The 13,368-nt window shown below is 54.5% G+C and overlaps 1 protein-coding gene across 3 annotated transcripts in view; it reads left to right on the top strand.

Annotated features, from left to right (window-relative positions):
- Positions 1–13,368, top strand: part of Pax7 (paired box 7) — a 99,420-nt gene that overhangs the window by 48,640 nt on the left and 37,412 nt on the right. For all 3 annotated transcript variants that reach the window (XM_005409803.1, XM_005409804.1, XM_005409802.2), the window contains exons 5-7: positions 3,002–3,201; positions 9,980–10,145; positions 11,664–11,866. In XM_005409803.1, the coding sequence (XP_005409860.1) occupies positions 3,002–3,201; positions 9,980–10,145; positions 11,664–11,866 (569 nt within the window). The remainder of the gene's footprint in view (positions 1–3,001; positions 3,202–9,979; positions 10,146–11,663; positions 11,867–13,368) is intronic.

The following is a 13,368-nucleotide window of genomic DNA, read 5'->3' as shown; positions in this document are numbered from 1 at the left end:
GCTGAAGCAGGAGGATTGTAAGTTCCAGGCAACTTAGCAAGACCCTGTCTCAAAAAAGCAACAACAAAAGAGGAAGGAGAGTGTGTTAAAGACAGTCTAGAATGTGCTGTCCAGTAGCCATCAGCCATGTGTGGCTCTACAAATTTGATTTAAAATTAAGTAATGTGGGGGGCTGGGGATTTAGCTCAGCAGCACAGCGCTTGCCTGGCAAGCGTAAGGTCGTGAGTTCGATTTCCTGTACTGGAAAAAAAAATTAAAATTAAAAAAATATAAAATTAAGTAAAGTGAAAAACTCAGCTCTTGGGTCACACTAGGCAGGTGTCCAGAGCTCCATACTGCATGTGACTATTATGATCCTCTGAGGCGACGTGGATCTAGGACATTCCCATCAGCATGGAAGGTTCTGCTTTGGGGCTGAACTGGGACTCCATCAGATGGGGATTTCCTCTAGATCAGGGTTGTGTCTTCTCCATCGGCCTGGCGTTCTCCTCCCCTCTCTCACTCTTGGCTCTGAGTCCAATCTCTGCCCACGGATTTTAATCCCAGTAACACTGCCTGAGCTCGAGGGTCTCCTTGGAGGGACCAGCCTGGTGCCTATTCCTGACCTCCTGCCAACGCCTGCTTCTTCCTTCCGGGGCCTCAAGGGCTGGCTGACCTTGTCTCCATCAGAAAATTAAGGTTATGCTGTGAGTTTCAGGAAACGAATCCTCGGGATTAGCTGTATTTGGCCGTGAGCCCCAGACGTGCTGGCGAGGGGGCTCAGCCAGCTGTGCCCGCCCTGGTCTGCTCTCAGTGACGGAAGGAGGCCAGGCAGCTGGCAGCCCTGGCTGGGAAAGGGCAGAGGAAGGGTTGGATCTGATCCCAGGTCTCCGCCTGGGGGATGAGCTAGGCAGTGGGGAAGGGAGGACTTCCTTGCCATTGGTTCCCTGCTCGGGTGGCATGGTGTCTCTGTGGGGGACAGCCTGGGAGCGGTCACCAAGATGCAGGGATGGCTTCCCAGGGGACAAGATGAAAGGATGAAGGAAGGGAAGCTGGGGCAGCGGGACATTGCCCGAGACTGGATGACCTTCCCAGTGTATGATCCCTACACTCTGGTGCACCCTGGCCATGGGCACGGCGCCATGATGAAATTATCCCACGTGCCCTTGGATGCACGGTGCCTTTTCATATGCTCTTCCTTCTGCCTGGCGTGCCTTTCCTTCCACCTCCACTTAACATCCAAGATGCCTCATTAGTTCTTGTTTCCACTGTGTTTTGAGAGTGGGGGGACCCTTGTGGGAGGGGCGTTCCTTGGGGGAGGGTTCTAGGCCTTTCTGTAACCAACACTTGGAGCAGTGAGAGCGTGACTGTGTCCTGAGCAGTGAGGAGCAAGCAGAGTCTGAGTGCCCATGTGGGTGTTTTCTCAGAAGTTCTGGGTGTTTCACGTTGCCATTCTGTGACTCAGTTTCCCCCATCTGTAGTGTGAGCTCATGGTCTCTGAGCCTTTCCCAGCCTGACCCAGACTGAGTGCTCTGAACATAGGGACCACATCTGACCATGAACCCTATATACTGGGCCCATCCAAGCAAAGAGTAGGTGCTCAGCAAATGTTCTGATAGGTGAATGAATGATTGAATGAATGAATGGCAGAAAAAAAGTGCTTTGAGGAATTTCAGAGGTGAAGGGAAAGAGGTGGAAGGAGAAATGAAGACAGAGAGAAGAGGGTGAAAGCAGGCAGGATGGAGAGGAAGGAAGGCAGTCCCTGGCTGTGAGCTCGGTCCTTTCTCTCCTCTCCCTCCTGCTGCTTCTCACCAGCCTCTCCTCCACACTCCACCCAGATCCCAGGGGCTGCTGAGGGTGCACTTTAGCCCTGCTGGATCAGGGTTGGGGGCTGGGGTGGGGAACCAGCTTGGCGCCCAAGCTCTTGGTCCAGATAGCTGAGACACTTGATCAGACCTTTCCTGCAGCCTTCCAAGGCTGGATCTAGTACAGGAGCAGATTCCTGGCCTGACAGCCCCCTCCAGAGGTGGGAATCAAGCTGGCTTCAGCCACTTGAGCTCTCTTTGCATAGGAAGTAAGAGGCCTTCGCCCACCCCGGACTCCGGGGTGGAAATTAGTCGAAGTGATAATGAGGACCATGATCACCTAGCCAAGGTCGCCCACGTGAGGTTACCTCCTGCAGCCTGGAAAGCCACTCAGAGGTCTTGGACATCCCAGGAGGGCCTGTCACAGTCCAAGCCCTTCCTGCTACAAATAGGGAAACTGAGGCCCGAGGAGGGGAGGTCACCTTCCTTGGGTCACAAGCATCTAGAGCAGAATCAGACCTGGGTCTGAGCCTCCTGACACCAGCTCTGGTGCCCGTGTTGTCCCCTTCCCTCCCTTCTTCCCTCCTGCCTTCCTTCTGCTCTTAGCTCTCATACCATTTCTGCCAAGCAAGCAGCATTCTTGTCTAAATGATCACTATTTAAACACTCAAATACAAACAAATGTAAAGCAGAAACAAAAGTCCCCCAGCTTGGAGATGAGGATGCTATAATTTGGACTGTAGCATTCAGCAATGCATTGTGGGCTTTTCCTTTGCACACGGGTTTCCACCTTGCCTTTTATAAAAGTCAGGTTTATTGAGGCATGTTAACATATGGGGAAACTGTCCCTGATTTGGAGAATATAATTGTGCGAATTTTGACATATATTTTAGCGTGAAACCACCCTGAGTATTACATCCTTTCATGTCAACAGAAATAACCTAATTGTCCAACTATAGGGGATTGGCTTTCTAAAAAATGGAATGGTCCTGCTAGAAACTATCTATCCAGTCCTTTCGGGCTGGGCATGGAGGTTGCTGCCCTCCTTCTCTCTGATAAACAATGCTGGTGTGAACATCCTTCTTCCTCGTGCTTGTGAGGGACCTGTTCCTAGTGCAGTGTGCCCAGACGGACACGGTGTGCCTTGTGCCCGCCTCCCAGTCCCCACACCCTCCATGTCACTAAGCTCTGGCCCTGTGCTCCCTCTCTGGCTACAGGGAACCGGCTGGACGAGGGCTCAGATGTGGAGTCAGAACCCGACCTCCCACTGAAGCGGAAGCAGCGCCGCAGTCGGACCACGTTCACAGCCGAGCAGCTGGAGGAGCTGGAGAAGGCGTTCGAGAGGACCCACTACCCGGACATCTACACCCGCGAGGAGCTGGCGCAGAGGACCAAGCTGACTGAGGCGCGCGTCCAGGTGAGGAGGCTCAGTGTTCCAGAGACCATCAATGATCAAGAAGATCGTGAGCTCCCTGGGTGCCCTGGGGGCTGGTAACCGGGGACCCAGTGCCCCGTTCCCCCGTGAACAAGCACTGCCGCCAGCCCCTGACGCAGAGTCAACAGACAACAAATGGTGGTTGTGACTGACTAACTGAGAGGCGGACAGTGCAAGGTGGAGGAGGGGTAGGGAGGGAACAGAGCAAAGGGAAAGGGGAGAGAGAGAGGCAGGGAAGGAAGGAGGAAGCAAGGGTGCTACTCCACCAGAGGGAGGGCTCAGGAAGCTGGAACAGCTCCAGCTCTCCCACGAGGGGAGGGGGGATTCGGAGGGAAACTGCTAAACCAGCCCAGCTTCCTCTGATGGCAGTGAGTCTCCCAATTACGGGAAGCATGCAAGAGGCTGGATGGATTGGAAGCATTAGGGCAGGGGGCAGACTCGTGACCTCAAGTGTCCCCTCTGCATCCTCATTGTAAGGTTCCCACGCAGTGGGGTCAGGGGCGAAGGGCAGGAGCCTGCCGGGGTCCTGGAGCTGTCACAGGGAAGTGGGGACAACTGTGAAGACCACCGCTGAGCTCACAGAGTGGGGAGTGGCACCTCACAGGGCACCGGCTGGTAAGGGCTAAAGGGAGGATGGGAAGGAGGAGAGAGGAAAGGTGGTGGCGACCTGCTTGCTGGGATTCTGGTCCCGAGCTGTGCTCTCCACGCAGGGGGAGGCAGGGCTGCAGAGGCGTCCCCAGGCTGCTTCCTAGGGGTGCTTCTGTCCACAGGGTGCCCACCCAGTGCCAGCTCCTGTGCTGAGGACTCCTCACACATGACCCGGTAGAACCTCAGGCCACTTGGGCCGGTCCCACACACACGCACACACATGTACACACGCACACGCACGAACGCACACACGTCTCAAGAGAAACGATGTTCCTTGGGCGCAGAGCTGGGCCTGGCCGATGTCAAAGCCCATGTTCTTTCCAGGCAGAGAAGGAAGTGGCTGACTCAGAATCTGGAGTCAGGAAGCAACAGGGAAAGTCCTAGAAGTAAACTGGCATTGAGCCCTCCGGAACTGGGTCCCCTGTCTGCCTCCCACCCCCACTGCCAGGGTGGGAGGCCCTGGGCTGCCTTTGAGGGAGACCTCCAGGAACTGAGGGCAGGAGAGGCGGCTGCTGGTCTCTTTTCCTCCCCTGCTCTCAGGGTGACATCTGAGCCTGCCGGCTCACTCCCCCCCTCCACCCTGCACCCATCCCAGCAGCTGTTGTCCTGGGCACATTCCCGGGCGCTTTCTCATCCCTGCTTCCCACCACCTTGAAGCCTGATGGCTCCTTGTAAAATTTCCTGGCTGTCAGGGCTGTGCTTTTATTGGCCCGGGGGACACAAAAACAGGTGTCACTCAAGGTCCAGGGCAAGAGGCGGTCTGGGACTGGAGGAGCTGCTGAGCCGAGGCAAACCTGAGGGAGAGGCCAAGGCGACCACGCTGCGTGACCGTGACTCCCCCGTGTCACACTGGCAGGGCAGGACCTGGCCTTGGGGCTGGAAGCGCCCCCAGGCAAGGATGGTCTCCCCTCCTTGGCCCCAGAGCTTTCTCAGCAGCGGAGAGCAGCAGACCTGTTGGATTTTAAGTGATGAACAAAGAGCGTTTAGCCTGGAGCGAGAGCATAGGCCTGTTCTGAGAGTCCCTCCCCGCTTGTCTGCGGCCATAGCACCCTGGACGTGCCTGATCTCCTCTGAGAGGCCCCCACGGGTGTGACCAAGACAGCACAGGGCCTCAAGGCCAGCAGCGAGGTCTGCAGCAGAGAGCTCAGGACTAAGAGCACGGTTCCTCCTCTGACCTGCCGAGTCACCTTCAGCGTGTCCTTCCCTGATGTTAGTTTCCATCTGTAGCTAAGGGGTGGGACTCAGCGATCACTAAGATGTCTTCAAGCTCTGGGATCCTTACCTGTTGACCATCAAGGATGCCTGGCGAGGTGATGAGATCCCTGTCACTAGAAGTGTTCAAGCAAAAGTTCAGTATCCAGTCAAGCAGGGACTCTAGTGAGGGAATTCCTGCTGCAGCGTGGGGCAGGGACCTCGAACGCCCCTGAGCGCTGCTGAGATTCCGTAGCTGTGTACTTGTGAGCTCTGGTCTCCGATTGTAAGAATCTGCGGTGCTAGGATTTTCCAGTGCTACATCTCATCACAGTGCCCCTGGAAAGTGGATGGATGAGTGGAGTAATTCAGGGTGGGCTCAGAGCCAGACGCCTGGGGTGGATCCCAGCTCAGTAGCTCAGCTCCTCCTCCACCCTTGGTCTGCACAATGGAGATGAGCTGGGTACAGTAGTGCACACCTGTAATCCCAGCATTCTGGGAGGCTGAGGCAGGAGGGTACAAATTCAAGCCCAGCCTGGGCAGTTTAGTGGATGTAGTGAGATGGGATCTTGGAATAAAAAATAAAAAGAGGCTGGGGATATATATATAGCTCAGTGGGTTTGATCCCTAGTACCACAAAAGCCAGAGGAAGGCAGGGGGGAGGTCTGTCTTGTTCTAGGATTAAGTGATAAAATAAAAAAACCTTATGAAATGCCTGGCACACAGAAGAGCCACAGTGCAATGGAGGGAGGGGGGCTGTTAAGAAGATGCCACTTGTTCTTGGAAGTTCCAGCCCTGGCCACCCTTGCAGTTCAATGCCCATTCCTCCGGCCGTCATCTATTGAGCACTTGCTGTTTGCCAGCGGCTGTCCTAGGCACTGGGGACTCAGCGGGCAGCAAAGCCTGTGGCCATGGAACTGGCACTCTGATAAACATGTTAGCAGGTGAACCTTATATTCAGCAAGGGAATCTGTTAGGAAAGCCAGCCAAGAGCTGCCCCCGGCTCCCTCCGGTCCTGCTCTCTCTGGGGGCAGCCTCCTCTGGAAGCCTGTGTGACATTACCACAAAGCCCTGTGCAGCTAGCAAGAAGCTGGGACCCCAGCAAGGACAGCAAAGAGGTGTCAGGCAGTGGAGGCTGTGCTGGGGACCCAGGACTCCTCGGGAGGAATTTCCATTTTACACGGTTGGTGCCCTGACCCCAACCTTCAGCTGTCTTCCTTGGAGGTAGATTGGCTGTGTCCTGAGCCCATGCACACCTTCTAAAACCAGCGGCTGAGGAGATGGAGCTGCTGGGCTCTGGGGTCACCCCTTGGCACTTCCCTTGCCTGCCTATGAAAATGCCCCTATGCCTCGATGATGAGCACCAAGAAATCAGGAAGTTGTGTAATAGCACTAAGCACTGTGGCCCCACATTGGAACTCTGCTGTTGGCTTTGGTTGTTGCTGAACAGAAATCCACCGTGGAGACACTAAAGGGGCCCACGCATTAACACCACACACTGAATGTTGGCATAGCACCGAGGGACGCGTGTGACATGCCAGGCAGGGTGCTCAGCACCTTACAGGGCCCCCCTTGGTTCTCCCCTAATCCTGGGAGGGAGATGTCATTTTTCTTCTCCGTACTACAGGTGGAAGCCCAGGAAGTGGCTTCCTAGAGACACGGTAGTGACCGTGCTGGGCTTGAGCCTAAGTCTACCTGCACATAGCTTTTGCCCCTGTGCCACAGACAGAGGACCAGGCCAGTCCGCTCTGCCAGCAGATGGCACCTGCTGTGCCCTGCTCCCGATGCTGGGTGGTGGGGAAAGGAGCAAAAATGCATATTTGGGGTTGGGGGTGTAGCTCAGCGGCACGAACACTCACACAGTCACGAACCTGGCCCTGCCTTCATAGAGCTTAACCCCCTATCAGGGCATCGGGCCAGGGTGCTGGGGTGGCTGCTGCCCCTCTTGAAACCCCTGCTTCCTCTCCATCAGCAGGAAGCTTGAGCCGGAGCTGGCTAAGGGCACTTCCAGCTCAGCTACGCCTGAGGGGGTCCTATAGAAGAGTAAATGCACGCTAACAGTGTTCTCAGCACGCTAAGGCTGTGTAGCTCACTTGAGGTCCAGAGCAACCTCAGCGCGGTGCTGTTCACCCCGTTCTGCAAAACGGAGGCATAGAGACATCATGGGGTTCCCTCTCTTAGCTGTGAGTAGAGGCAGAACTCAGAGCCAGGCAGGGGACTCCGGAGTTCCTGCTCTGAGCCATCAGGCTTCACGCTGTGAGAAGGGAGGAGGCCTGGGGAAACACATCCGGGGTGGGGAAGAGGACAGGTGAGAACTGCCCCAGGAAGCCCTCCTGGGCTCCGCAAAGCCAGGTGCGAAGCTCCTCCTCTGGCCTCTTTGTGGAGCCTTGCGTGTTACCTGTCTGAGCGCACTGTCTGTTCCATGCCAGGCAGAAGGCAGCCCCAGGACTGGGGGCGGAGTCCTGTGCACCTCCATCCCCACGTCTTGCCTGGCCTCAGGAGAGGGCCGGTAAAGACTTGAAGTGAAGAGAGGGAAATAAAGAGGTGTGAGGTGGGATAGGGAAAGACAATATAGAGAAGGAACAGAGCAGGGTGCGTACAGCTTTATTTAAGAAACAGATGAGCCACATCTAAGAGACAGCTGCTCCCCAGCCAGCTGTCGCAGCACACCCAAACTTAAGCCATTCTCTTGCCAACTTCAAGACTTCTGTCACCTTCCTGTTTTACCTGTAGTTACTTGCTTTCCCCCCACCAAAACTGGGGCCTGAATCCAAGGGCACTCTACCACTGAGCTACGTCCCCAGCCATTTTTGTGTTTTTATTTTGAGACAGGGTTTTAATAAGTTACCCAGGCTGTCCTCCCACTTGCAATCCCCTTGCCTCAGCCTCCTGAGGAGCTGGGATTACAGACATATGCACCACCACCCCTGGCTACACTTACTTACCTTTTAATAAAGTCAATGTATTTTAAGATGAAAGCATATATCACTTCTATAAAGATAAGGCAGTTGGAAAAAGAATAAACAGAGGGGAAAACAAAGCATGATTAAAGTCTTGCAGGGCAATGTTGCCTGCATAGGTTTCACCCTGCATCTTCCCAGGAGCCGGTGTGTACAAAGGGTGGCCTCCGTTCCCCGCAGGATGCCCCTGTGGACACCATCGGTGCCCTGGGGAGGTGGGGAAAAGCTGGGACTTTGGTTTTATTTGTGAGCCAGTGGCTTTTCCCCTCATTAGGGTCCTCCTGTCTTTTCCCTGTGAAACCTAAATCGGTCAGCGCAGTGACTGTGTTCCCCCAGCCCAGGAAGCAGGCATGGCTCCTCCCCCAGAAGGACCTAGAAAGACCCACAATGTCCTGGGTGCAAGAGTGCCATCTACCCAGCTGACCTGCTCTCCCCAGGTTTGGGTGTCGTGGGTGATTGGGCGCCAGAGGAGGTTGGGATTGTCACCCCACCAGGAGGAAACCCCCCCTGAGTGCCTCAGTCCCAGCAAAGACACACTAAGGCTTCCCTTGTTCAGTCACTTATGCATCAAATCAATAAGTATTCGGCGTGCACCTTTGGGGTGTCCAACAGTGAATGTGGAATGCAGGGGCCTAGGGCAGGGAGTCCCTTGATGAGGGGGCAGGAGACCCAAGGATGAGGGGGTTGGAGCAGGAAGGGTGTTCAGGTGGACGAAACAGCCTGTGCAGAGACCAGAGGGAGAAAAGAGCCCCTTGGAGGAGCTCACTACACACCCTCATTGTCCTTTATTTCTGGCCTGTCCCAGGGACTTTGCACACCCTGTTCAGTAGGCTCTAAGTTAAGTCAGATTTAAACTTGAACCTTATTTCCACGACAGGCTAGCTACATGGCCTTGGGCACAAGCTCTTTGACCTCCAAACCTCCGTTTCTCCTCCTGTAAAGTGGGAACAGGAGAGCGTGTCTTATGAGCCTATGTAGACAGATGTGTAAATGCCAGCCCAGTGCTTGGAGAGGGAGGCTCAAAGATGGGGGGTTAGTGTTCCACTAACGTGTAATAAGTCCCGGGGTGTGTTTCCCATTGTAAGGAGCCAGGCTGTGTAAGCAAAGCAAAGTCTCAGTCCCCAGATAAAGAATGAGCTTGCACAGCTGTCTGGAGGGATTCCTACCCGGGTGGATTCCAGATGTGCAGTGTCCTCCTGGAGGGCTTCCTAGAGGAGGTGGAGAATGAGGCGTTTTGGAGCTAACCAGTCATGCAGGGGCCGGAGCAGGTGCAGTGGGAAGAGCAGTGGACTGAGAGTCACCCACACTTGTCTGAGCCTCCACTCATTATGCCTTGTGGCCAAGTCACCTACTTTTTCTAGGCCTTACTTTCCTCATCTGTGAGATGGAAATAATGATAAGAACCCCCCACCTCCACCCTGGGTGTCTGTGCAAACAAGGGGATCATGTCTGTGAAATCACTCTGCAGCCCATCTGGATTGGTCGCTTTTCTGTTGCTGGGAAAGGTTACGCAACACCCACCATTTAAAGAGGCAAGGTTTAACTTGGCTAATGGTTCTAGTGGGCTCACTCCATGGCTGGCTGCCTCCAAGGCAGAAAAACAGCATGGCAGAAGCATGGTGGAGGGTAGATGCTCAACCCACGCAGCCACGAGGCAGAGAGAGAAAGAAGGGAGGAGCTGGGGACAGGGATGTACCTTTCCAGGTCATACGCCCAGAGATCCAACTTTAGTCCCCACATCCTAACAGCATGTTCAGCTGTGAATTCATCCATGGAGGAGTTCACTGATTAATGTATCACCTCCATGATCCAAACACCTTCTGTACCTGAAGCTTTTGGGAACATTTTAGATGTAAATCCTAATACCATCCATGCTGCAGGAATGTGGATTTCCTTCCTGGAGGAGGATGCTGGCTGCATCAGAGGCCTGGGTTCTCCATTCTCTGCTCTCCCTCCCTCAGGTCTGGTTCAGTAACCGCCGCGCCCGTTGGCGCAAGCAGGCAGGAGCCAACCAGCTGGCAGCGTTCAACCACCTTCTGCCAGGAGGCTTCCCGCCCACTGGCATGCCCACGCTGCCCCCCTATCAGCTGCCAGACTCCACCTACCCCACCACCACCATCTCCCAAGGTGAGTGTCCAGCACCCCTTGTCCCTACCCTACCCAACCTTTCTTCTCTTCCTTTCTCTTGCAAGAGCTATTCTTTGTTATGACTCTTTGTGTACTTTATTGTGGGCAGACTACTGCAACAACAAAGAAAAGCCCTGCATCTTGCTCTTGAAGTTCTTGCTCTGCCCAGAGGCTGTAGGGTGTAGGGGGAGGGCCAACAGGCAGCCCCCGTGCACCGGTTTAGACCCAAGCTTTGCAAACCGTAAAGTAAACACAGATCTGGAATCTTATTTAAATGCCTGCCTGCTCCTCGCTGAGGCCCAGGCTGCTGGCCCAGGGGCAACACGTTGAGTGTCCAGGATCTGGAGTGTGGAGCAACTTTGGAGGGAAAGGATCAGAAGGTTCTTCAAGGGCCCGTGTGTAATCACAGTCTTGAGTTTTTACATGAGAGTGAAGTGGTTTCGTGTGTGTGTGTGTGTGTGTGTGTGTGTGTGTGTGTGTGTGTAGGTGCTGGGAGGCTATTGGGATGTTTTTTTGAGATCAAGTTAGCCTCCAATCTATGGCAAATAAGAATAACTTTGTAGGATCTCATTTTCTTGCCCCTCTATTGATGGAAAGAGCCATTTTCAGAGGTCAAGCCTCTTTGAAGGACTAGAGGAAACTTGCTCAGAAGAGTCCTTCCCTTAGGGAGGCAGGATCAACCCTTCTTTCCCCCTGCTGGCTGTGCTGAGCATGGTTAGGACCCTGAGACTGTCCTGGAGAGAAGGCGTCCCTTGGGCCCTGTTCTCAAAGAATAAGCTTGCACCTGGCCTTGGAAGGGGGTGGGCAGAGGCAGGATGGTGACAGGTGGGAAAAGAAAGGAAAGTGGTCCCAGGGGAGATGTTCTGTAGGGGAAAAGGGTTCCCTCCCACCCTTCTAGACCCTGCCCCATTGTCTCCCCACCTTGGCCTACACGGGGAACCCATTGCTTGCTCTCTGCCTCCGGACCTCACCTGCCCGGCCAAGAAGAGGCAGTGTCCCCCACCTGGGAGGCTCCGCAGAGAGGCCTGGACAGAACAGCACAGAATAGCACACAGCAGGTAAAAGCAGAAATGGCTCCAGTTGGGCCGTTCAAAGCCAGGACCACTATCTTCTCCTGTTGCTTCACCTGTGAAATGAGTCACATTCTTATTTCATGCCTGTGAACACCGTTTGGCAGTGGTCAGTGCTCACAGGACACCAGCAGGACTAGCCTGGGTGGATTGGCATTCTCGATGAGGAGTGGGGTTCAGGGCAGCTTACATTGATCAAACACCTACTGTGTGCTTAGCCCTGTGCAACAAGTTGCCCAGAGGATGTCCTGAATCTTGGCTGGGCATCAGCCAAGACCTGGGCAGTCCCTGGTGCTATCCAGAACCAGCTTGCCAAATCCCAAGTCACCTGAGAAAGTGGTCACCACCCCCCGAGGGACAGCAGAGGCGGTGCGCGGCTCTTTTCTGCCCTCACAGCCCCGGCCTCCGGGATGCAGCCACCACTCAGCATCTCTCGGTCTCTCCGCAGACGGGGGCAGCACCGTGCACCGGCCCCAGCCCCTCCCGCCATCCACCATGCATCAGGGTGGGTTGGCTGCGGCCGCTGCGGCTGCGGACACCAGCTCTGCCTACGGAGCCCGTCACAGCTTCTCCAGCTACTCCGACAGCTTCATGAATCCGGGGGCCCCTTCCAACCACATGAACCCCGTCAGCAACGGCCTGTCTCCTCAGGTAGGGCCCCACTCCCCTCCGCCCCACGCCTGTCACCTGATACCTGCTGGCTCATACTTCACTGGTCTCCACGAAGCCACTGGCTGGTGGTACCTGAGAGGGTGTAAGTGGAGGGCAGGACCCCTTTCATCTTCACTTGTCACTGTGACTTGGTGCGGGGTTGATCTACCTCCAGCTGACGCAGGTGGGGGAAAGGGTTCCTTTTTCTTGCCACCCGGAAACAAATGGGTTACTTTATGCACTCGCTCTCCGGCCAGCAGCGCCCCACTCATGTCCTGGAAGTCAGGCACATTCAGACAGTGCAATGGTGCAAGCTGCAGTGCCTGGAGTTTTGACTTCCTGGATTCCACCCTATGCTCCTTCTGATGAGGTTCTGGACCAGGAACTATACTCTGATTGGGTCTTGAGAACCAGTCTACTCACATGTGATTGGCTGCTGGTTAGGGCAGTCATTGCCTGGTGGTGCTGAAGTCCTAGGACCTTCTTTGGGTGAAGTCGGAAAGACAGTGCTGGGCTTGTGGTGGAGATTGGTGGATTTGTTGAATGGGATTCGATGATACCGGAAGTCCCAGTGAATTTGAGGAAGTCCTGGGCTTATTTTTACGGCTATAGCAGATGCCCAGATACCCATGGAGGAAGGAGTTAAAGCTGAGATTGGCTTTATTCTGTCTCCCGCCTGCTGAGACCCCCCACCCATGGCTGTGGGGAGAATATGGACGCAAGATGCAAACTGACCTGAACAGCTGTGGTGCAATGGAAGCGGTGCAGGCTTCGGGGTGGGTTTAAAGCCCAGCTGTGCTGCTCAAGGCATTCTTGGGCCAGTGTGCCTCCGGGAGCCTCAGTTTACCCCTTGGTAAGCAAAGGGACTATTACTGCCCTCCTACTCAGGACGTTGGCTGAGTTCAGCGTGCTAATGGATCAAAGCCCCACAGAGCCTGGCACAAAAATGGGCCAAGTAAATGTTAGTTGTCTTGCCCTACTATTGCTGGGATGATATAATGGACATAGAAAGCCTGTTAACTTAAGGGGGAAAAGGAGCCAGAGGAGGACCACAAGTAACACCCTGCAGTCCTCATCATCCAGCCTCCTGTTTGTATAAATAAAGTTTTATTGGAACATAGCCATGTCCATCCTCTTACGGCTGTGCTTTTCTAACAGCAGCGTTGAATAATTTCGAAAGAGACCATAGAGGCTACAAAGCCTGAAATACTTCCCATCTGGCCTGTACAGAAAAAAAATAATTGCTGACCTCTGATCCAAAACACTCCCAAGAACATTAGTTTTCTGCATGTCTGGGTTCTTTCCCATGCCTCTATTCATTTGCATAGTTGGGTGTGACAGCACTTACTTGTGGGGAAGGCCCAGAGCAGTTCCCTGCTCCTCTCCATGCCTTGATTTTCTCATCCATGAAATGAGGATAATTGAGGTTTGAATGAAAGATCTAGCTGCTTGAGGTGCTCAGCTGAGACCTGACACAGAGCTAGCGCCGGGGAAACTTGAGG

This window comes from Chinchilla lanigera, unplaced genomic scaffold (genome assembly GCF_000276665.1).
Source record: "Chinchilla lanigera isolate Chin_1 unplaced genomic scaffold, ChiLan1.0 scaffold00126, whole genome shotgun sequence".
NCBI lineage: Eukaryota > Metazoa > Chordata > Mammalia > Rodentia > Chinchillidae > Chinchilla > Chinchilla lanigera.
Note: the sequence above shows the minus strand (reverse complement) of the source record. Positions and strands in the feature narration are given on the sequence as shown.